Source organism: Talpa europaea (assembly GCF_964194135.1).
Source record: "Talpa europaea genome assembly, chromosome: 13".
Taxonomy (NCBI): domain Eukaryota; kingdom Metazoa; phylum Chordata; class Mammalia; order Eulipotyphla; family Talpidae; genus Talpa; species Talpa europaea.
In genome coordinates this window covers 27,188,750-27,214,240 of record NC_140080.1, presented here as the reverse complement: position 1 = coordinate 27,214,240, position 25,491 = coordinate 27,188,750, and the positions used below count along the sequence as shown (strand labels likewise).

The following is a 25,491-nucleotide window of genomic DNA, read 5'->3' as shown; positions in this document are numbered from 1 at the left end:
TTAGTACTCTGGAACGACGACGACCTAGGGGCTAAAATTGTCAAGTAAGGGCAAGTGAGCAGAATGGGGGAGAAAGATAATTGCAACAAGCAAGATTTTTCTTTAACAAGTACGTACTAATCACTGTGCGTGAGGCAGTTATACACAGTTCGTGCAGTCTTTCAGTCCAGCTAACAAAGCAAAGCAAAGCAGGAGAGGAGACATGGGCTTCCCCAAGGTCTCACAGCTAGTGAGCAGTACTAGGATTTGTGTCCAAATAGTCTGGCATGTCATCGTGACCGCCATACGCTGCCCACGCAGCCAAGTATGTACGGGTGTGTTAAATGGAGAAAGGGGGAGACGCAATGAAAAGGCAGAAAGGCACCTACCCCATGGCCATGCCCATGGCCATGCCCACCCTGCCAGGGTTGCAGGGGAAGCCACATCCTCAGGGCAGACTAGATGTGTTCCTTGTTGTAATGGCTGGATGAGAACATGTTGCTAGAAGATACCTGGTTTTATAATTTAATGGGAAAATTATATCCGTTGCTGTTAACACGACTTACAGGAAAATCTGAAAAACTAAGAGCTTGCTAAAGCTAGATGCCTAATTTTGCCAACTAATAGTCATCATTTCAGTGTCATAATTTTTCTTAAACAGTCTTGTGTTCTTGGGCTATAAGCCTCTTGGTTATTGTATTTTTTTTTTTTAACTATGGAACTTGAACTGATTTCTGTACTGCAATTGGTCTGATGTTTTCATGGTTCTTTTATTAAGGTCATGCTAGTTTGGTAGAGGATTTTTTTCAATTTTTCAAAGCTAAATTAGGGTCACTGGACACTGTCATGAGGGTCTGGACTAGCTTTTCTCCACCAGCTTTCTTCCTGTGACGCAGAGAATACAGGAAATGAGTGGAGTAACTCACTGTTGAGTTCTATTAAGGGTTTATTACTTAGCTGGTATTTCAGATGCGCAAAAATTAACCTATTACATACAATGGATATTGTATTTGTTTCCTATTGTGGGTATAAAAATTACCACAAACTCAGCATATTAAAACCACACAATTTAGTGTCTTACAGCGATTAGAAATCCAAAATCAGATTAAGTGGGCTTAAAGTCAAGGTGTCAGCAAGGCTGGTTCTTTTCAGAGGCTGCAGGGGCTCTATTGGCTCGCCTTTCCCAGCTTCCAGCGGTCACCTGTATCCCTGCCTTGTAGCTCTGTCATCAACGCTCATCATCCCAAACCCCGTACCAGAAATTTAAGGTTGCTGCTCACTCTTCTCCACTTCTTGTCTCTGCCTCGTTAGGATGCTTGTCATTACATTTAGGGCTCACCAGAACAATCCCCATCTCAAGGCCCTTAGCTTTAACCACATCTGCAAAGTCCCATTTGCTGTATCAGGAAATACTCGCAAGCTTCACGGATTAAGACCTAGGTATCTTTGTAGGTCCTTATTCAGCTGACCACATCCTTTAGGCCTTAATTCTATTAGGTCCCGACGGAGAAGGGATGTCTGGAATCTACGCTCACCAGATCTGCAGATGACAGAAAACTGCCACATGACTGCAGACCGTGAAGGAGGGCACGCCACAAAGTCTAATTCAAAAGTGTGTGATGTCTGCGAAAGGCTTTGAGACATTAGTTGGCAATTCCAGGAAAAAAATGTGATTGGGTTTTTATTAGAATGACTCTGGCGAGAAAATGCTGGGCCTGATCTTCCAAACATGACTGGATCCCACGGAGCCAGTCATGGCTTTGAACGTGAACCTTGCTTGCCTCCCACTCCGGAATGTAGGTGTAGCAAGCTGAGGATACAGTGAGGCGCGTACATACTTTGTCAGATCAGACCAAGTGAAGGGACGCCCTGCTGTTGAAGTTTCCAAAGGTGGGTGTGCGTTATGGGGAGGTGGGGAACTTCCTCTCAAGCTTGCATGACTGACTACCTGGGGCAGGGATCTGTGGAAGGATGACGGTGGGTATGGAATTACAGTACTTTCCGCCGACGCCCCCCCCCCCCCCCCGCAGTGGTTTCACTTTCCATGGTATCAGGTGCCTGCAGTCAACCATGGTCCAAAAATATTACATATAATAAGGATTTGGGGGTGGGGAGTATATATACACCTTTTATTATGGTATATGGTTATAAATGGCCTCATAAATCTTAATGTCAATTATATATTAAACTTCATCATAGGAATGTATGTATAACAGTAAATATAGTACCAGACCCTACTTACACCAGCATGACTTCAGGCACTAATTGAGGGTACAGGAATGTATCCATTCCCCCCAGAGAGCAGGGGGACTACTGTAGGTAATGACTTAAGGTCCCTTCCAAATTCTGAAGCCCCATTCAAACACTTCAAATTTTAGTTGGGGAAACTGAGGCCGAGAGAATGAGGTCACATAGCCAGATTTATAAAGTTAAGAACAGAGGTAACTATTACTATTCATTTCTGGTCATGGTTAGATATACTCACTGATTAACTCCATTTTCAAAAATCAGTCAAGGAAAAAAATTCAAAAGTCACACACACTTAGCCCTTTTTTTTTCCCTAATAGCCAAACCTTAAATTGTCAAAGCAGTGAGAACCTACTTCTGAACAGTGTTTTGAGAAGTCAAAGGTGAGTGAGTAGCTTCATGTCTTGAAATCACCTGCGTGTGTGGTGAGGAAAGGCGAGCAGCCGAGTGCTACTGTGGGCCTGTCACAGGTAGAGGCTGGGGGTAAGCTCAGTTTAAATGATAAGTCTTTCAGAGATTTAAATTTTTTTTAAAAAAAGATTTATTTATTTATTTATACAAGCACTGGGTACAGTCAGAAGCGCGGGAGGGTGAGAGAATTCACCAGAGCCAGAGCGGGGAGCAGAGCAGGCAGAAGGACCGAAGGACACTGCTGAGGGGAGCAGCGGGCGGCAGAGGTCTGCGCGCCATGTGGGACCCTCCTCCGGTGGCCGGGGAGCAGCCGGGGATCGAACCGGCACTGCAGAGGCTGCGGGCAGCTTGGCAACCCAGCGCTCAACAACTGCGCCACCAGGGAGGCCCCAGAGATTTAAAATCTTAAAACACAAAGCTCCTTTCAAAGATTGTATTTTTCCATGTGACCAGTTGATACCAGAAATGAGCAGGCGTCTGAGGGCCAGGTACAAACATAATTAAATCTTGAACATTTTTTAATGAACGTAAGATCCTAGGGAGCTAACACTGCATGTCACAATCTCGGAGCACTGATCAATGTTCTTCTTAATCCTGTAGAATTTCTCCACGTATTCAGAACGCCCTAGGAGTTCCACAAAATCTTCATCGTGAGTGATTATCAAAAGCTGGAAGTTACGTTGTTGTGAGCGACTTTTAATTATCCTGAAACAATATATTTAGAACATTTTATTACTAAAAAGCACCAATAACCTTTTATTAGAAAAAGTCAGTGAGCACCTCATCAGACACGTGAATGTGTGCTGACAACCAGGCTTTTCCTGTAAAGTCTGAGCGCTGGGTTCTGACAGCCCCGCAGGAAATGGGGGAGGGGTGGTGGACCTAAGCCTTCAGCCCAACCAGGAAGGGGTCCACCTCCTCCAGGCAGTGGGTATGGCCTGGCTTGTCTCTTTGCCTAGGTCTGGCTCAGGAATTTCAAGTAGGCAGAAAGGTTTTACTAACTTTTCCTTACTTACTATTTATGCTGCATAACTTTAGGAGTCTGACTTACTCCTTTGCCTGGATTTTTTTTTTTTTTTTTTTGTGTGGATCTGTTACTAATCTTCTCTGGCAGGGAAAAAAAAACTACAGGTCGGGGGAATAACATGCAAGCCTGCTGCCTTCTTCAGAGCTGGGTCTACCTAGAATTCTGCCACAAGCAGTCACTAGATGCATCACTCGTATGACACGCAGGGAGCCTGAGTGGGTGTGTGGAGAATATTTTCTCATCCTGTGTATGCCGAGGTAACCAGGCCGAGACTGAGGTAAATGAGAAACCTGAAAGACTTTCCCTTGCTTGGAGCTGTAATATATATACTCAGGTTCCAAAAGCTCCAGCTCTTATTTGCTGTTCACATTGAAAAAAGTGGCTCCGTGGTGCTTCAAGTCTGGCCCAATCCCTGCTAGCAGACAGGAAACATCTCTGCCAGATTGTGTATCTGGGACCAGGAGAATCTCAAAGTCTCTGTGCCTCAGGGAAAAATGCTTTTCTTCTATTAGCATAGTCCTTAAACAAGGGCTGGTAAAAGGTGGGTGCAATTCGGTAGACTCCAGAGAGCTACTGCTGAACTTTTCCCATAAAAAGTGTCATTCTCCGTAGATGTTGCCTGACATAAGAGCTGGAGGGGTAGTCCACTGTGCTGTCGGCCCCTCAAAATGTTTGTGGCACATGCTGAGGCCTGTATGACGTGTGGGTCCCCACCTGATGGGTTCACAGAAAAACCAAACTATGCCAGGAATCCCTCCCCATGAATTTCCCTGTGAACACACTTGGGGAGATGCAGGCTGTGTCTGGGGCTGCTGTGCATGAGCTACGTCTGTGAAGACTCTGAATTACCATCAGAAGGTAAAGCCTAGGGTTTGGCATCGACTACTGGGTTGTTGGAAGTCATGACGTGTTTTTGTTTTTCTGTTTTTGTTGCAAAAAAACATTATGACTTTTCTGACAACCTAAAGTTTCTCCACTTAGATATAAGGTTTTCACTCTCTTCATCTTACTTTAGAAAATCTGAGATACTTACTCAACTAGAGCATGTGCAAGAGATTCAATGTTTTCTCGGTCAAGATTCGTTGTCGGTTCGTCCAAGGCAAGGATGCCGCAGTTCAAGCAGAACGTTTCAGCCAGGGCCAGGCGAATGATGAGTGAGGCCAGTACCTGGAAAACAGCAGCAAACCCGAGCGAGCACACAGCCCTCCGCTCCTTCCTCTAGGGAAGCGCACGGACCTGGCACGATCTCCTGGAAAGGGAAAGGTGAGGCAGAAACCCAAGAGGGGGAATGGGGCCCCGCAGGCTGCTGTACTTCTGCGGACCTGTAAGACATGCAAGCAACTGAAACTAGGAGGTACTTTCACAGTTACTAGAAACCCCATACTAAAACTCTCAACCTCGCCGAAGTCATCTGAGGGTATAGGGGACACAGAAGTGTGTAGGATTATTCTAGGGAGTATAAACTTCTGTGTAAGCCGGAGATTGTCCGTCCCTGACTGTGTGCGTGAAGGTGCGGCAACAGGTGCGTGAGGGTCGTGAACAGTTCACAGCTGCTCTGAGGCTCAGCCCAGGTCGGCAACTGCAGGAGCCAGGGCCATCCGTACATACCTTGACCCTTTGGGGACAAGCACTTCCTTCCTGTATTTGACGACTCCTGCTGCCACCCCCATGGCTGCTCAGAGTGGCGCTCCAAGTCCCCCTCCACCACACCATAAGTCTATCTTCTCCCTCAACACCAGGGAAGTAATTACTGTTCATTTTTATCATTTGGAGTAGCTAAGGTAAATCTTTAGAAAGTATTTTGACCCTTTTTAATCCAAAGAATTAAAAACCAGTTTTTAATTCTGTGTTTCAAAACCAGTTATTTTTCTCATTCATAATTGTCACTAAAAATCATCAAAATAAGCATGGGCTATTGATTACAGCTCACAAATTTGTCATTTTTGCAGACTAGGATTAAGATAATAATCTGCAGAAGCCTAAAATTGGTATCAGCTGTCTGGGCTGACAGCGAAATACATACGCATGGAATGACTGTGCAAAATTTGAAAACCATTTATAAAAATAACTCAGATAAACGTGAACATCTACTTCCAGATTTAAAATGTTTCGCCAAAATCAGGGGCCCAGGGCTGTTAGAAATAAGTATGATCACCTGCGTCACTCTGAACAAAGGAGGCTTACACTGTGAGCCACATCTCTGTGTCAGCGGAGAGGAGGTATCAAAGCCTGGGGGTCTAGAGCCTTTTTCAGATGGTCTGCAGGCCCCAAGCCGAGGCTCTGGGTAGTGCTGAAGACTCAACGTAGGTCTTACAAGGCTGCCCTCTCAAGGAGACTCACATTCTAAGTGACTGAGGAGGCTCAATCACTTCTCTGAAATCAGGATGCATCTTACAACTACCTTTTAAAAAAGTTGGGGGCAGGGAAAAAAATCGCCCTCTCACTCATGACACAGTGACTTGATCTCATCAGGAGTGCTGTGAAATGTGTGGTCTTGGTTCGTTTTACATTTAGCTATTTTGTGAGACTTTCAGGCCCTTTTCCTTCAAGCCTGTTGTAGTGGCAGGAAATGCTGCTTAGCACTGACACAGTGATTCAGATTCTGTTTACCGGGCAGCGTGCAAGGTGGCTTCCTGGGCTCTTGAGGTGCCTACCTTTTGCCCGGCACTGCACCGTCCTCGCATGTCCAAGGCCGTGTCTCCCTTTAGCATCACCACTCGGTAGTTGTAATTCCGCCTTTTATCAGAAGCTGATACATTTTCATCAGCGTCAGACCGAATTTCTATGTATTCAATATCTGACACAGGAAGAAGAAAATTTCAAAGGCACTTACAATCTGTAACCTTTTGTCCTTTATCAACATGGTTAACACATTTAGAAGCAGTATCTGAGGCTGACATGACCGTAGGAAAGCATGGGCTGGCTTGGTATCTCTTTCTTGGGCTGAGAGGATTCCTGGCTGGAGGGAACCCAGCTGCCCTCACCTTCCGTTTCACACTGGTTTTTCCCCGCTCCCCTATTAAAAGTTTCCTCCTGCTGGTTTTCTTATCGCATTTCAGCTTATCCCTATCTGCACCTTAACCGAACCTATTAGGTCATCAGCTAAATGTATTGTGCATCATAGCCAAATATGTAAGTCCTATCTGGCTTTGGAATAGAAAACTGTGCACTTTTTTTCTTGTTACAAGATTTTGTCACGATAAGAATTCTTAGAAAAAATCTCAAGGAAATGTTCAGAAGAAGTCAAGGATACGGGCACGGTTAGAGGTCTGGGCAAGCGTTGGGGACAGGGCTTTGGGAAAAACATTTGTGACACACCGTGTTAATTACCTTGTCCACGGTAAGTATTTCTCCAAAGGTCACGAATAATTTTATTGATTTCTTCCATTTTCATACTGTGAAATTTCATGATTGCTCTGGAAAAAGTTATTGGTACTTTAAAGAAAAAATATATGTAACAGTATCTATATTAAGAATATTTGAATCTATGGCAATGCGTAAAATGCAACAATTTCATGAAAAAATTTCCCCAATATCCTCAATGATAAGTAGGATATATTAAGAATGACCATCCAAAACCTTGCTTCTTGGCTACTACCGACCACTGCAAAGCATAGTTTCATTGCTCTAGGTCTTTAACTTTATTGGAAGGACTAACTCCACTGATGTCCACCATTTGCAGGAAGTCGTGGTGATTTAAGGGGTGGGGGGTGTGTGAGGTGAAGTCTACTATGTCCCTTAGCCTGTTGGAAATAGGTGAATCTCTGGAACTGGTTTCTTTCTTCTCCTCTGTTACTATTAAGGGCTACTAAAAGTCAGTCTCTTAAAGTTGCTTTTAGTCCTTAAATTTGTGAGCTTTTTATCATTCAGAAACTTTGGTTCAGAGAGGGCAACTTAGTGAGCTGAATCTAACTCCATCTATGTGCATTATTTTTTCCCTTGGTCAGAGCAGTCGGTCCCTTGTAATACTCTTAAAAAACAAATGCTATAAAGTACAAAGTACCCTGTCAAAAATCTAACCCTTTCTCACTAAGTTACCCATGGTCAAAAAGCCCTTAGGTTCTTTAGAAGCATGTTTATGAACTGAAAAATGTTTCACCAGTGAAAAAAGGCAATGCCACGGCCATACAAAGGATGTGAGGCCATACTACTTCCACTTGCAGGCCTCTTATCTGATATATACAAAAAAAGAAACCGCGCGTAATGCTACTGCCTCTGCACAATTACTTCATGATCTTCTGGTTCACCAGCAAGAGACAAAGAAATGACTCAACATAAATACATTTAAAATATCAGATGAAGGATTCTAAAAGTGATAGACTGGAAAAAACCATATTCTGCCTGTTGATGAGGCTCCATTTTATACTTTACATACCTCAGCCTAACATTGTATGTATGCGCCTTTCAAAACGACATAGACAAGCTTTTAATATTTTTCTCAAAAACCTCAGAAAATCATCTTGTGGCCAATTATGTAATCCCCAGTGACTTAAAAAAGTCACTTTCTATCCAAGTTAGAAATCCCCCATAACTAACATGAAAGAGCATTTTCCATGTGAAGAACAAGCTCAGGGGTGGGGGATGGGTGTCCAAGGTGCACACACAGCCTCTGCTGTGGCTCCTTGTGCAACAGAAGTGGTGCATCCTGGACTGCGGTTAGTGCTAACAGACAGCAATGCAGGAAAAAGTTGTAGTCCTGAGAGGGCTAGACCCGCCAAGGGGTGTGTCAGTTGGAGGTGACACCTACTGCTGTTTGCCAGACCATTTACTTTATCTTTGCATCATCTCTCCCTGTCCGGTATGACATTTTCAGTCTCACTGTGCAACAGTAAGGGGTGATTAAGGGAACTGCATTAATCCACTTGTGAGAATAACAATGATAACTGTGGTTACTACTGACAAGCATTTACCTAAAGACACAACTAAGCTAAGCAATTACATATTACATATTTAATCCTTACATTATTGGGAGTTATTTTTGGTTATCCCCATTTTCTCATCATGAAAACTGAAATCTGATGACATCAGTAATTTGCTCAAGATCAGAGAAAAGTGGCTAGGTTATATTAACAACTTCTGAATAGAATTAAAATTGAAAGGACATCAAAATTCACTCTTTAAAGCCACCCAGCTCATTTAGTTTTATGAGCAGATGTTACCAAATCACGTAGATAGGTCTTCCTAGCACCCAAGTATATAAGTATTACACAGCAAGGAGAAACTTTCGCCTTGAAGGAAAAGAAAAAGTATAGACCATGTGAATACGCAAGTATTCTAAATAAAGTAACGGTATTAAAAACAATGCCATAGCCAAATATTGTTTATCCCAAGAAAGCAAGATAAGTACAACACTGACACTTCACTGAATTAACTGATTAAAAGGAAAAAAAAAACCTCAAAAGTATTTGATGTAATACTGTTTTCACAAAAAACTTCAGCAAAGAAGTCATCCACAGCATACATTAAATTTAATATTAAAATAGCCTGAAGTGTGCTAAAAGATGCAGTTATCACCCTACAGATTCAGTGAGACAAAAAAGATGATCTGTCACTGTTTTCGTAGGTGCTATAGTGTGCATTTTTCAGTTGATTTCTTAGATTTTTAATTAAAACGAATAAGGTGGTAAGAAAGAATATATGAAAATTAAAACTTATTAGAAATTATCAGTAGCTAAGTCTAATAGGAAACACAATTTTTAAAAAAGGATCCTATTCATAGTGGCAATAAAAGCAAAATACATAGCAAGAAATTTAACAAAAGGGTACAGGGTCTAGAAGAAAAAGTTGTAAACTTTTACAGTAGGTCCCTACAGGAGAGAGATACTATAGGGTCCAAAGTGAGAGATTCTATATTGCAAAGAGATCCACTCTCCTCAGGTTCGTTAATACAGTTCCAACAAAACTCCCTATAAGATTTTACGTATATTTAAAGTTCATACTTCAGAGATAACGGAAAAGATAAAACCATATAACTAGGACAGGAAAAGAATGAAAATCAGTGGGAAAAGTTTTAATAGGAAAAGAAAAAAGTCAAAATTAAAACCGTTGATAATATAAAATGCAATCACCAAGAAATGGGTACTTCTATAAACTTAGTGGAAACAAATTTCACACGTTTTTGGTAAATTTGGCACTAACAAGTTTAAAATACACATGCCATCTGAACCGATTATTCCATATCTAAGATGCTATCTTTTTGGCATACATGCACAAGTGTGCAGCTGTATGTCTGTACCATTATCTACAGCAGCTAATACTTAAAAGCTTTGGTTTTAATTTCATGGATTGGAAACTGGCTAGTTGCATCAGACCTACCATCTGCCTGGAGTATGCCTGTCCTCTAGTTAAATGCATATACACACTCATATGAACGATTCCCAAAACATAGTAAACAGACCTGAGAAAATAGTTTATAAGTGATTTAATCACTTATTTAAAGACTCAAGACTTGGAAAGATTTCTTTAAAAGTTCTGTTACTGGGCCTCCCTGGTGGCGCAAGGGGTTAAGCACTGCACTATGAAGCAATCCGCAGCCACCGCAGCACGAGTTCGATCCCTGGCTAGCCAGAAGGCAACTCACCTGGTGCAGCAGACCTCTCCTGTCTCGCCCGCTGCTCCCCATAGCAGTGTATTTCAGTCCATCTGCCTGTTCTGTTCCCCGCTCTGTCTCTGGTGAATCCTCTCACCCTCCCGCACATCTGGCCTGTACCCTGGTTCTTGAGTAAATAAATCTTTAAAAAAATAAATACCAGACTAAGTGCACTATCTTTCAGCACCTCTTTGCAGTATGCCTGCTCTAGCCATTACAGAATTTTCCTTTTGTGGTCTTAGCTGTCTGAAAGCCCACCACACTTGGAGCTCAAATGAAGTTTCTGTAACTATCTGGGTTATCTTTTTCCTTAGTACATCTGGGTTCTATTTCCCCATATTCTCAACTTTTTTCACTTTAGGAGTACTTTATACATACATGCCTTATTAATAAAAAAAATCTCACTAGCACAGCAAAAACAACAAAAATTAGCCTAGTTGGAAAAAAAGCAGAAAAGATGATACTTCCAAAAGATATTTTCCAACATTATTCTTCTATTTGAAACTGCACCACACTTGAGCTACACAGGTTGCTTAAAAATTGGCTATGACCCACTGGATATTCTTCCCTGCTGCCCTGGTACCACCGCTGTGAGAACATCATATTCTCTACATTCATAATACAAATAAACAGTGATTTTAATTATTCAGCAAACTCAAAACTCCCAATGAGCCAAACTTAGGTTGTATGCTTAGAAGAAAAATTAACCATTTTTAGATAAAACCCTTAAAACTATTAATTTCCTAAAACCATTAAAATGAACTTCCTTTAACCAGATTCCAAAATATCAACTTTGAAAATTCAGGCAGTATTTCGACTACTATAACAAGTGAAACACTTGGTTTAAAGACGACGACGGCTTACACTGAGAGGGAAATGCTAGTGCCCATCTTTAGGTTTGATCTACCTGATTGATGCTACCGGGGCAGCCAGTGTCAAATTATACTCTATCCACTCTAAGGATGAGAACAGTGGCCAGGGGTGAGCCCTGGAAAAGTTCTCACTCCCAAAAGCTGGTTCTCTCGATGCAGAATTGTTAAAATTACATGTTTCCACTGAGTCTCAAAAGAGTGACGTCATATGCCATGTTCCATGTTTGGGGAAAATGACGATGGAAAATTCTGGGCATAAGGCAGTACACGATACTTTGGTATATTCCAAAATAACTGATGTAGCAATTTAACTGATATAGTGGGGTAATACACTCTAAATGATGCCTGTTTCCCCCCTTTCTCAGCTCAGTGTGTCTTTGACCAGTGGCAATGCTTGTAATCAGTGATGTTGCCAGATGATTACTAATAACAGATGGTAATCGTCTTTTCTTGAAAACGAACTGTTAATTTCCTGTGTTACCTTAAATAGACAGTTGAAGGTAACAATTACACTGACAAAAGCTTCATTTTAAGAGGTGAAAACAATGAGGGAAATTTTGGACTTTACTTTCTTCTATGTGATAAAGTAAATTTAAATCTCATAGTAAAAAACCTTACAAAGGCCACTGTTTACAAGCACAAGCCCACGGAGACTCAATTTTGGGGAAATCTAAACCACTCTTTTTCTTCTCATTTAGAAGAATCCGTCTGATTACCAGATAGCAGAACTCAGTAAACAGGCTGGCTTTGTTCCTTAAGCAAGCCTAAATTGCTGGAAAGCACCCCTGCACCTCCCCACCCCCGCAAGTCCCTGACTGGCTCCATCAAACCCCTCACACGCCCTCACTCTGCTCAGTGTGATGTCTCCATGAAATAGGCAGTTTTCTCTACTGAAGTGCCCTTCCTTCATTACCCAAAGACCAAGGCCCAATAGACTATGGAGCACCTACCTTGGCCTTCCTCATCAGATGGCTGTTAGCCTGACAGGAGAGGACAGAACAGAGCTCTTCCTCAGTGCACTTGCAGACCTGGGGTTTCATACGTGTTAATTGAGTAGAAAACTGCCCCTAGGAGACCTTCGTGCAAGTAAAATTGAAAACAAAACCAACCTACCCACCACACTTGGCCCCTCACTACCCTCGAGCTGTCAACCTGCTTTTCTGCTTGCCTGCAGGCAGAATTTTTCATTAAGAATAATCTACATTCTGTCTCCATTTCTCAGCACCCACTCTCTTCTCATTCAACTCCAATGTTTAGTGCCAACCATGTCACTGAGAATGCGCCTCAAAGCCATTACCAACATCCATTTTGTCAAATCTAAGGGTCACGTCTTAGTTCTTAACATATTTGGGCTCTCAGTAACAAAGAATCTCAAAGTACTTTACCTGGTTTTCAAGACACCATACCTTTTGAATTTTTCTCCCACTTTATCAGCTACATCTTCACTGGATAAACATCGTGAGTCCGCGGACCGTTCACTTGCCTATAATTATTCCAAAAGTAATCTCATGCTATGACTTTAAGTACTATATATATATATATATATATATATATATATATATATATATATATATATATTTGCGCGGATGACTCTCAAATTTACCTCTTTCCCCTAAACTCCTGTCTCTAAATCATGTATCCAACTGCCTGTTCAACTTCTCTACTTAGAAGTCTACAGCCACCTTATACTTAGTGTTTAAAACAAAATGCTACATTTCCCTCCCCCCAATTCTGCCCATTTTCAGAAATGGCAATTGCTCTCCCAACAAACTGTTGCTCAAACAAAAATAAGTAGCAGCAATGTTTTGTTCTTTCTTTTACCTCCCTTACATCCAATCCAGAAGCAAGGCCTGTCAGTTCTAGCTCCAAAACAAATCTCGAGTCCATCCACTTCTATTTCCAGAGCTTCTATCCTACTCCAGTCCATTATCATTTCCTAGGATATAATAAGAGTTTCCTCACTGGTCTCCTTGCTTCTACCCTCACTTTCCTACTATCTATTAAGTTCCCGAGTGCTATTAATGAACAGTTTTAAGTATGTATGGTAAAGAATGGACCAAGATAAAAGTAGATTACATGGCCTGTGAGTTTCCCTTGTTATAACTTTGACCCTATATTGAATGTGCTAATGGATTTTTTAAAAAAAGTTTTCTACTTTACAGATGAGGGAACTGAAGCTTAAAGTATTTAAATAAGTTATTAAATGTCAACAGTCAGGACTAAAATTCAGCTAGGCTCCAGAGACGGTACTTTTCACCATATATTTGATTTCTGAGGCCTCAAAAAATGTAACATTTATCAACTTTTACACAAACATTTCCTGCTTTGTAAGATTCAGTTGTTTTTTTTTTAAAATCACAACCCATTTAAGTTATCCTATCCTATATAGTAGGTTCTTATTGTTAAAAATTGGTTTTGATTCTTATCTCTTCAAATAAACTTGCCAGTAAGGACTGGGTCTGTTATTCCTAATTGTAATTGGTAATTTTAATTCTTTAAAATAAAGAATTAAAAAAAAGTCTCCTAAAGGCATAGATGAGTCAGCTAAAGGTATAATTATGGAAGGAAAGAAAAAAGCCCCAAAACACAAATATATGTACATATACTCTATTAGGCAAGGATTCTTTTAATAATTCTTTCAGTAAGTCTAGCTTATGCCCTTGTTTCTAACCTTAAACTTTAAACTGTTGGATGTAAAATCTAGAGGTGGGGGATTTTAAGATCAAAGAGATTAAATAACAAAAGTTCCCACTGAGAGTAAGTATACAATCCCAAAAGCCTTTCTGGACCCAGAAAGCTCTGTCTTGTTATTCACTGACAGGGAAAGATAATAAAGGGTATGTTCATGGAATAACCCTTCAAATTTAAACCCACAAAAACCTTGGTAGTATTTTTTTTTTTTTAAAGATGACCATAATTTGCTTACTCTCAATTTTCATAGTAAATGGACTTATCTTAAAAGATTATGTACTTTCCAAAGTTGTACAAGTGAAAGATTTAGGTGATTCTGGGGCCATCTTTATTATCATCAGTAACTAAAAGAATCCTCATACCAAATGCAGGGTCCCTGCTGTTCTCCTGAAAGCACTATGATTTGAATGCCACTCTGAGGCTGATCTGTTGACTATGTTTTATCTGACCAGGGGAAGCCTTAAAAGAGAAGATACCCTCAGCATATAGGAACAAATTTTCCTTTTCAGAAAACAATTAACAAAATCTTTGATAACTTATAATTCTCCTGCCACAAACACCTAGATTGCTAGACAGGTTTATAACAAAAATTATTTTAAGTTCATAGTTGAATTCACAAGAGAGAAAGGAAAATCCCTAAGTGGCAAAACAAATGTTGAAGTGAAAAATTAGATTAGTCAGTATGTAATCTGACAACGCAGCTAAACTTGGCTATTTCCATAACCTAAGGTTTAGGTCTTATCACCAGGGGCAGAAGATAAGGCACAGGGCCCACAGAAGGTAGAGGTGAGAAGTACCTTCCATACTGAAACACATAAAAACCGACACACTGGGCCTCCCCTGGTGGCGCAGTGTTTGAGCGCTGGGCTGCAAAGCTCCCCGCAGCCTCTGCAGTGACCGTTCAATCCCCGGGGGCCAGCAAGGGTCCCACATGGTGCAACAGACCTCTCCTGCCATGCCAGCTGCTCCCCTCAGCAGTGTATTTCATCAGTCTGCCTGTTCTGTTCCCCGCTCTGCCTCTGGTGAATTCTCTCACCCTCCGGTGCTTCTGACTGTACTCAGTGCTTGAATAAGTAAATCTTAAACAAACAAACAAACAAACAAAAACCCGAGACACTTAAAGCCTCTATTGTCAATTCTCAAATAATGGAAAATTAGTAAATTGAGTTCAAAGTCCTATACAAATGCTTTACATGGGCTTGAGATTCAAGGTTATAATGCCAGTGCAATTCAGGAACACCCTAACTGAAAAATTAAGGTAAAAAACTAGACCGAAGACATGTTATCACTGGAGGTTCCAATCAGATATGAAACCAATTGCTCTTTGGGGGGTGGTAAGAGAGAACAGGGTAGAAATATCCATAAAGATCAAAGGGAGTCTCAGAGAAAAAACAGCACTGTACATTAGATTCAATTTAGGATTGATTATTTAAATTACTTAAATGTGAAAACCAAAAATTAAAACATAGAAAAGTAGGGAAAAACTTCTTAAACAAGATACAAAAAAAAAGAAAAAAATGGGTAAATTGAACTACTTTAAAATAAAATCTGTTCGTTTAAAGACACAGTAAGAAGTGAAAAATAAACAAAAATCTTAAGATGTTCATATAATATATAATTGAAGAGTAATTAAAATTCAGGAGATATAGAATACCTACAAACCATAAGAGGACCAATAATAAATACACTTAAAATGGATAAGATACAACCACTACAATGAGGAAACAACATGATCGAATATGATAAGATTTCAACATCATTTAAAACCAGGGGACTGTTGCAGCACCCTTCTACTTGCGAGATGGGATGTTGTTTGATTCATGAATTAAGAAAATCAATTAGAGCTTTAAAATAATAATAATAATAAAAAGCAATCAGGAATCTGCAATTGAAGACCTCAATGATTTAAACTTCGAATACCCACCAGACTGGCCAACATAAGAAACTGACAAAATCAGTATCAAAGAAAATTGTACTTGGCAAGTGGTGTAAATTAGAAAAACTACTTTGGAAAACAATTTAACATTATTTTATAAAATTGAAGATACCCTGCAACCCAGAAATTCTACTCCCATGTATGCCTTAGAGAATCTTACACCTCTCCTTCAGGAAACAGGTACAAATATTCCTGGCAACAAAGGTTGCATTAGTAGAGACCTGGAAATATCCTGTATGTTCATTAAAAACAAATGAAAAACAGCTATAAGCACATGAATAAAAAGAGAAAATCTTGAAAATTACAGAGTAACATTTTTTCAAGCTCCAAAAAAAAAAAAAAAACCCAACAACACACATGATAAAAGCACTTTCATAAAAAGGAGAGAAAATAAAAGCCTACCAGTAGTTACAAGGACTGGGGCTGACAACAGGCTGAGATAGGAAGAGCTAAATGGAGTTTAGTGATCATGATAGAATTCTCGGTTGGATATAAAAGGTATGATATTCTGAGTACTCTTTAATAGTAATATGCTTTTTAATTTAACGTCACAACTAAGTATGTGTGTATACACATATATTTTTTCCATTCCTTTTTATGAATGAAATATATGTAAACCAGTAAAAAAGGGAGGAAAAAAAAAATAAGACTAAAATAGGTTGATATTGCAATGGGAACCAAATCCCTAGTCCAATACTTACTGGTCAAGCGTCTTATAATAAATGTCCAGATCTTTGTTCACAAGTTCTGTTGTTCTCATAACAATCATCATTTCTCTATACTTTTCCTCAGCATCCCGAAACTGAGGTTCTCGAAGTTCTTTCTTAAAACGAATGATTTCTTCCTCATAACCTTTTTGTCGTCCTATTGCCACATGGTGATTTCTTTTTATAGTATCTATTTTCTCTTCCAACTTCTCATGTTCACTATAAAAGAGAAAATGACAAGTGAAAAACATTTTTTTTTTTAAGCTTTCAACAGCCTGAAATGGAAAAGCCAGATCTCTTTAGATAACTTCTTTTACCATTCTCCTTAGCTATCAGCATATAAGTCTCTCTTAACTTCAGTACTAAAAAAATTGTCTTCATTCCAAATCTCTGAAGCATCCCAGGTTTCTAAGCAGCTAATTTTTGTGTGTCAAATAAAGAATCCTCATAACATCTGAGCATGGAGAAAGCTCCTTTTAGACACCAACTAATATAAGGAAAGCAATTTTAGTGATTAATATTATAAATTCACAAACTTCTGACTGCAAACTAAGAATGCACAATTACCAACACTGATAAGTTATTGAGTATGCATCACTTTGTTTACAATATGTCAAAGACAAAATTTAATTTAGTCTCAATGAAACTTAATTTCTGCTGTAATACTTATCAAAAGTTTGTACTCCTCTCTAACAAATTCCTCTTGTGAAAGTATTAGTGTTGTACTGACTAAAAAGAAGTAAAACACCAATTTTTAAATTTTTTTTTTAAAAAAGATTTATTTATTTATTTATACAAGCACTGGGTACAGTCAGAAGCGCAGGAGGGTGAGAGAATTCACCAGAGCCAGAGCGGGGAACAGAATAGGCAGGCTGACAAAATACATGCTGAGGGGAGCAGTGGATGCGGCAGGAGAGGTCTGCGTGCCATGTGGGATCCCCACCGGCGGCCAGGGATTGAACCAGTGCTGCAGAGGTTGCAGGCAGCTTCGCAGCCCAGCGCTCAACCGCTGCGCCACCGGGGAGGCCCTAAAACACCAATTTTTCCAGTAATAACAGAATCCCAATTTGGATGTCTGCCTTAAAAAAAAAAACAAACCTTCACACATTTAACAATTACTTATTAAACGCCTTCTTAAATGTGCCCGGTAGTACTCTTGACTTTATGGACATTCTTACAGGATTGACATGATTATCTGTTTTGTTGACATTTCTGTTATATCCTGGTTGAAGAATGGCTTGGGAAAGACCAATAGCACTTAGTCTGTAAAAAACAATCACAGAAGGAATTACAGTTCCTTCTATTGAAAAATAAGTCCTATAATCTGACACCAAGAACACTAACACTACAATGTTAAAGAGCTGAAGCTTGGGAGCTAGGATATCAGTGGTCACATACCTGGCTCTCATCATAATTTTCTGTTATTTTTCTGGGTCTTGGTATCTTAATCACAAAAATGAAGAGGATGAAGATGAAGAGCTCTCCTAGTTATGAAGTCTGATTTCCTTGATATACGAGATTTTAAGCAGCTAAACCAAGAGTACTTACAACACAGGATTAAACATACTAGATTTTGTAAGTTAAAATATCAATTTACTAGATCCTTTAGAAAAATCTAAGCATCTTCTAATACAGATTTCTATGAAAAGTCAAGACAAATGAAAAACTGTAAGGAATGAATGAAAGGGATTCTTATTTAATCAGTTTAAGTGGTTCAAAAACCCAAGTAATTTGCAGGCCTTCCCTGGTGGTGTAGGCGCTTGAGCGTAGCACTGTGAAGCTGTCCACAGCCTCTGCAGCACCGGTGAGGGTCCCACATGGCACAGCAGACCTCTCCCATCTTGCCCGCTGCTCCCCTCAGCAGTGTATTTCGTCAGCCTGCCTGTTCTGTTCCCTGCTCTGTCTCTGGTGAATCCTCTCATCCTCCCACATATCTGGTCTGTACCCCGGATCTTGTATGCATATATAAATCAATCTTAAAAAAAAAAAAAACCCAAGTAATTCACTAGTACAACCTTTTAATTCTAGTCTGGTGCCTTAGCATCAACCAGGTTCTTACAGAATTGCCAAACAACTCTAAGGCAGACAAGGGAATAATATCTCTTCTGTTATATCAAGAAGGTGGCAACTACAGCAAGTATCAATAAAACCAAATGAAAGCTGAATAATGCTAATCTTTAAAAACTTACTCTGGGGCCTCCCTGGTGGTGCAAGGGGTTAAACAGCACTATGAAGCTATTTGCAGCCTCTGAACACAAGTTCGATCCCCAGCTGGTTAGGGTGCTACTCACATGGTGCAGCAGACCTTTCCATCTCATGCGCTGCTCCCCTCAGCAGTATATTTCAGTAGATGTGCCTGTTCTACTTCCCACTCTGTCTCTGGTGAATCCTCTCACCCACCACACCTCTGGGCTGTACCCCAGTTCTTGTATGCATAAATAAATCTTTGAAAAAATAAAAACTAACTCTGGTGAGGGTGCATGAAGTATAATTAGGGTCATCCAGAATGGGTTCCAATGATAAACTGCTTTAGCAAAAACTCCACTGGAAATATTACACTGCACCAGCTTGGACTCAGGCAGGGTTCACAGGCTATACATTCTTTATGATTGGTACCATTATTTTGTGAAGCAAGCTAGCAGAAATCTGGGGAGTTGGCACTTTTCGTTCTGCCATTAACACAGTACTACAATTCTATATCACTTCTTCAAGTAATTCAATTTCTTAAGGCCATAAGATATATTTGTATAAAAACTATCAACCTTCCTCTGAGTCTCAAGGGATACTTAATGCTAAAGGCTTAAATTCTTGTTAAAAAACATGTATTGAATATTCTTCACATTTCTACAATAAAGACTTTTATGTAAACCAGACTATTTTGAAAACATACTTTTTCATTTGCAAAACCTGCATTTGACCCATTTCTTTCAGACGTTGTTTTCTTTCTTCTTCAACTTCTTTTAGTTCCTCATTTCTTTTTCTTAAAGTAAGGTTATCCTGTAGCCATCTTTCTTGTATCTAAATGTAAAAAATAAATTAAATCAGTTAAAAAAATAAATTGCCAACATATGATTCATAATGGGCAACTGCTGACAGGTAGTGCTATTCTGCCTTACTAGGATGTTAACTCAAGAGGGGGAGATTAAGCCACCATGAAGGAATCTTCAAGTCAAGACTAAGCCAGAAGGTCAACAGACACACAAAATGCAATTTTAAAAGATGAAATAATTGGATCATCTTGCATAAGAACCCCACTGATTTAAAAGATCACAAGACAATGACACTATTGTATAAGAGCCCCTACCCTTTTTCCTAGTTGTAATGTCTCCTAACATGTGCCAAGACTGTAGATACTATTACATGTTAGATCTTCAAGCTGACAAATTACACATCGGTACCATAAAAATACAGCCTGTATCTATGAATCTGTTGACTGAAATATGTAAAAGGTGGCTGTTTTTATTGAATAGTTTTGGCCTTAAAAAGAGACATAGAGGGGCCTCCCGGTGGCGCAGTGGATTGAGCACAGTGCTGTGAAGCTGTCCACAGCCTCTGCAGTGCGGGTTTGATCCTGGTCAGCTGGCAAGAATCCCACATGGCACAGCAGACCTCTCCTGTTGCGCCCGCTGCTCCCCTCAGCAGTGTATTTTGGTCATTCTGCCTGTTCTGCTCCCTGCTCTATCTCTGGTGAATCCTCTCACCCTCCCAGGCCTCTGGTCTGTACCCCAGCTCTTGCATAAAAATAACTCTTTAAAAAAAAAGACATAGGGGGCCTCCCTGGTGGCGCAGGGGTTAATGACAGCTCTATCAATCTACTGCCAGCCATTACAGCACAAATTTGATCCCCAGCCGGCTAGGGAGCAACCCACATGGCACAGCAGACCTCTCCTGCTCCCCTCAGCAGTGAATTTCAGTATATCTGCCTGTTCTACTCCCTATTCTCTGGTAAATCCTCTCAGCCCCCCCCCCCTAGCTTTTACCCCAGTTCTTGTATGCATAAATAAATAAATCTACTTTTTTTTTTTTAAAAAAAAAGAGAGACAGAAGCTCAAATCTCAGTGCTACAACTTTCACATTGGATGACTTTGGGAAAATTAAATTCCCTGAACTTCAGTTTACTTTTAATATGTTAGTATTAAAAGGTGGTACCACCTGTCACAGAGAAAATTATAAAAAATAATTTATGTAATCAGCAATGCACCTAGCTCAATAATTGCTAGTGAAATGACTTTTTTCAGTTCATAATTTTCTTGTACTTTAAGCAGTAAGAATTTCAATTATAATCTACAAAATGTAAAATATCAGAAAAAGAAAACTGAATATAGTTATGTTATTTCAGAATTGTTTTCTAGTATACCACCCATTTGACAATCTAAGGTTGGTTCTACCGCTATTACTATTTTTGTGACCTTGGGGCAAGTCAGGTTACCTCCTATTCCCTTCATATGAAAAATGAGGGAAATAAAGTAATTAAACTTCAATTTTCTGTATTTTTGGACTAAAGTCAATAGGGCGTAAGTTAGCCTGTAAACAAGCTAATATTAGGGTACCCAGCACTTAGATTCTAAAATTGCCAAGCTCAGATGACAGTTAATACATGTAGCTGGCCACCTGAAGGAAAAATAATATTGGCTACATTTAATTAATAGGTACCTGAGGTGGTACAGTATGCTGCCTTGCCCACTATCCACCAAAATCTAGCTGAGAAAAATGCCATGTATAGAAAATTGCCTGAAACCTAAGCAGTGCTCTGGTTCAGTAATTTATAGCTAATATCAATTAACTTGATAGTTAATCACAAAACATACATGCCACTGCCATGTGTCAGACTGAATTATTGATTTAAAATGGAGATAGATCTATGTGTTTAATAACCCAGATAATTTGAAAAAAGATGAAGTACAAATTGGAACAATACAGAGAAGTTTGGCATGGCCCCTTGCAAGATGACCTGCAAATATGTGAAGGTTTCCATGTTCTTTCTGAAACTAGACTTTTAGTGATGACCACAATGTAGCACATGCAGGAAATCAGCTGTACAACTGAAACTTAAATCGTTACAAGCTGATGTTACCTCAATTAAGCAAAACTGAGATGTAAATCCCATACCATTAAATTCACCATTTTTGGGTACTAAAATTCAGTGATTTTCATATATTCAAAATTTTGTAACCATCATCACTAATTCCAGTATATTTTATCATCCCCAAAAGAAACCACATATCCATAGCAGTCACAGTCTCTTCCCATCTTTCTGTTCCCTGTCCCTGGCAACAATAAGTAATCTACTGTCTTTAAGAATCTGCCTATTCTGTACATTTCATACGAAAGGAATCATATAGTATTTGGTCTCTTGTGCTTGGTTTCTTTCACTTAGTAGGTTTAACTAATGGGAACGTCCCCTCTTCATGTGACTACTGAAATCTTTAAGGAGCATATCAGACTTCATGGCTTCCCACTGGGAGCCACGTTACTCATGTCGTCTGACAAAGGTCCGGGCATGAGGCAGATTTCTGAAAAGTCAGGAATCTCGTTAGCTGACTCCTAGATTCTCCTCATTTGTTTATGGCTAGTTTTTACCATTGTTAAAATACGTGTTTAAAAGTATAACTGCAAATACTGTTTAATCAATTACTGAATAGCCAATTTGATGGCAGTTGGCACTGAGTGATACAAGTATTACATTTTTTATAAAATTACTAGTTCTCTGCCAAAAGACAGTAATTTAACATTTGGCCTTACATTAACAAAGTGAATAAACTTCTGGGAACAAAAGGTTGTAAACATCTCTCTGCCAAAGTCTTTAAGAAAATTCCTGTTGAGCCAGGAGACCCATAGCCAGCTCCTGCTAAATTTTTCCTGTTAGTTTAGGGCTAATTCCCCTGGATGTAACAATTGAGATGGTAGCTGTTAAGAGTATGCATTCGAGAATAAGTCAACAACAATTTCGTTACTGGTTAAGCTAATAAACATGGCAGCAAAAATAATGCATTTGGAAATAGTCAATGTTACAACTACTAATATGTCACATATTAAACATTTCGAAAACCAAAAGCTATAACCATCTCCGACCCTGCCCCTGATCAAATATTTGTAGTTCCTTAAAAGAACACCAGCAATTTTACGGAAAAAGAAATTGTCCCTTGATCTTAAAGTTAAATACAGAAACTAGGCTGACTAGATAAGTAGAGGAGTAATAGGTAGAAAACTCTTTTGTTAGATTAGGAAAATTCGGCCCTTAATTGAGAGCTGGGGGCTAGGGAAGAGTCAGTGCGGCTTGCCTGGCATTAATGCCCTCCAGCCCCTTGGTTCCTTAATATCGAATCAATATTAAAACAATATACTATAATGATTTCTATATAAAAGCCTTCTGTTTTTTGCTTTAATCATTTGGTTATATGTTATTCTAAACTTTTTAGGTTAGAAAATATCCCTTTGTCTCCCTTCTCCCAGGTAACTTTCTACCCTTTGTTTCCCCTAGCCCTTAGTTAATTGTTCACCATGGCAAACTTAGAAATGTTAGTTGCTGTCACATAGGCTTTTTGCAGTTGGGTTGTTTAAAGTAAATAACTATTTTAAGAACATTTGTTTAGCAACTGTGCCTTTAAGACAAAGAATAATAAATGTCGTAACTTCTGCAGGATGGCAAACAGACCTTTTGGCTGCTCTTGAAAAACCTGATGATTGTTATCTTCCTACCTTAATGCATATGCTTATGCACTCACAATTTGCTTAGTATAAATAAAGAACTGCCGAAGTAGGATGATGTCTGCACCCTGATCAGGAGGTGTCTGCGCGTCTCCTCACCAACACCGTCCCATCCTTCAGGAACCCCTGACACCCAGGCTGTGTGGCTGGCTCGCAGCAGCTTTTATATACTTCTCATTATCCTGGTTTCATTACCTTCTGCCCTTATTTCCAACTGAATATATTATATATAGTTTAAAAAAATAAACTAATATAGTCCTATCCATTAAGCTTACCTTACTGATCTGTGGTTAGTGATTTTTTTTTTATTTTTTTATTTTTTTGAAAGATTTCAGGTCAGAGGTGCGGGAGGGTGAGAGGATTCACCAGAGCGGGGAACAGAACAGGCAGACTGATGAAAGACACTGCTGAGGGGAGCAGTGGGCCAGACAGGAGAGGTCTGTCAAGGTCTGTCATGTGGGACCCTCGCCGGCAGCCAGGGATTGAACCGGTGCTGCAGAGGCTGCGGGCAGCTTCGTAGCCCAGCACTCAACCGCTGCACCACCAGGGGAGGCCCCATGGATTGTGATTTTAGATAGATAACCCACGTGTCAACTAGTGATGTGATAACTAAGCATTTTGTTTTTGTGATATGTGTATCATTAACCTCCAAATATTTTTTTTTTTAAAAGGGGAGGAGGGGGAGGGGCGAGGAAGATCTGAAGCACAGAGCATAGCTGAGCAGCAGGCACAGAGAGAAGAGACCCTCTGCTGCACCACATGCGCTCTAGCTCCATGCCCCCTTCTGGGGGCTAACTCCCACGCTCCTTGCGGGTAGCTCCCTGGCCGGGGCTTGAACTCAGGCCGCAGCGGTGAGAGCGCTGAACCTAACCCCCTAGGCCATCCTGGAGGCCCCGCTAGGGGCTTAGTTAAATGGAGCCTTTAACCTTTATTAGGAGGCTTCAGGAGAACTACTGACAGCTGCTTCTCCAGCAAGTCAGAAGAGACTACGGCTGCCCCGCCCTTCCCTTCCCTTCCCTCAGTGATCATCACTGTCTCCTCCTAGGGCCCGTGGGAGCTGAGGGAAGATGGCTTTCAGCAGCACCTCCATGTCTTCATCCGTGACAAGAGGGGGCAAAGTATGGGGATTTTTCAAGTCTAAAGTATTTTTCATTGATGAATCAGAAGAAAAACCAACACAGTTCAGAAAGTAATCAGGATTGTACTGATCCTGAAAGATTTCTTTGGTGATGATCGTGTGTGAAATCAATATTTAGAAGTTTCTAGAGATTTAAGTATGCAGACTTCTGATGTCCTCATAGAATAATGAATGCTCTTAGCGAGCTGAAGAGACTCAAAAAAACAAAGTAAATAATCCAGTCACAAAATGGGCAGAAGAGATAAAAAGGAACTTCTCCAAAGAGGAAATGCAAATGGCCAACAGGCACATGAAAAAATGTTCAGCATCACCTGCAATCAGGGAAATGCAAATCAAAACCACCATGAGATACCACCCTACACCAGTGAGAATGGCACACATTAAAAAAACCAGCAACAACAAATGCTGGCGAGGGTGTGGAGAAAAAGGAACTCTCCTGCACTGCTGGTGGGAGTGCAAACTGGTCCAGCCACCATGGAGAGCTGCGCGGAGACCTCCGGACCCACCAATCATAGAGCCTCCATAGGATCCAGCAACTCCACTCCCAGGCATTCACCCAAAGGACACAGACACATCAATTCCAAAGGGCACCTGCACCCCTATGTTTACAGCAGCACTGTCTACAATAGCCAAGCTTTGGAAACAACCCAAACGCCCAAAAATAGATGACTGGATCAAGAAGATGTGGTCCATATACACCATGGAATATCACTCAGCACTCAAAAAAGACAAACTCATGCCATTTGCAGCAACATGGATGGAGCCGGAAGGGACCATGCCCAGCGAAACAAGCCAGAAAAAAGACGAAAAACACTGGATGGTCTCACTCATAGCAGGAATCTAGAAACCAGCAAAGCACCTGTAGTCCATGACCTTAGTCTATCCTTTGCACTTGTTTTCTTCACGTTGTATAGAAGAAATGGATTAAGTAGAAGCCATACATTTCTGGGCATTAAAGAATAGTTTGTGTGGTTGTTCAGAATCATCTTGGAAGGTGCAGTGATTTATCTCTCCATATCCTCCAGATATTTCTTAGCTCGTAAGTGTCTTCTAGTACCACCGTCTCTTCTCCCATCAGTATACACTCTGTTTGCCTTCCTTGCTCCTAGAAGCTGCCCAAGGACATATGACAATATTCTAAGATCTTTCCAGGCCCTCCATGGATGGCAGTGGTTTCATATCACAC

The 25,491-nt window shown here is 40.2% G+C and overlaps 1 protein-coding gene across 1 annotated transcript in view; it reads right to left on the bottom strand.

The window, feature by feature from the left end:
• Nucleotides 1-3,155: 3,155 nt before the first annotated feature.
• RAD50 (RAD50 double strand break repair protein) overlaps nucleotides 3,156-25,491 on the bottom strand; it is a gene marked incomplete at both ends in the record, with an annotated part of 80,532 nt that continues 58,196 nt past the window's right edge. Inside the window, 6 exons of the mRNA XM_084252288.1 lie at nucleotides 3,156-3,342; nucleotides 4,698-4,831; nucleotides 6,319-6,461; nucleotides 6,995-7,080; nucleotides 16,454-16,678; nucleotides 19,350-19,477. Coding sequence (XP_084108414.1) covers nucleotides 3,156-3,342; nucleotides 4,698-4,831; nucleotides 6,319-6,461; nucleotides 6,995-7,080; nucleotides 16,454-16,678; nucleotides 19,350-19,477 — 903 coding nt within the window. The remainder of the gene's footprint in view (nucleotides 3,343-4,697; nucleotides 4,832-6,318; nucleotides 6,462-6,994; nucleotides 7,081-16,453; nucleotides 16,679-19,349; nucleotides 19,478-25,491) is intronic.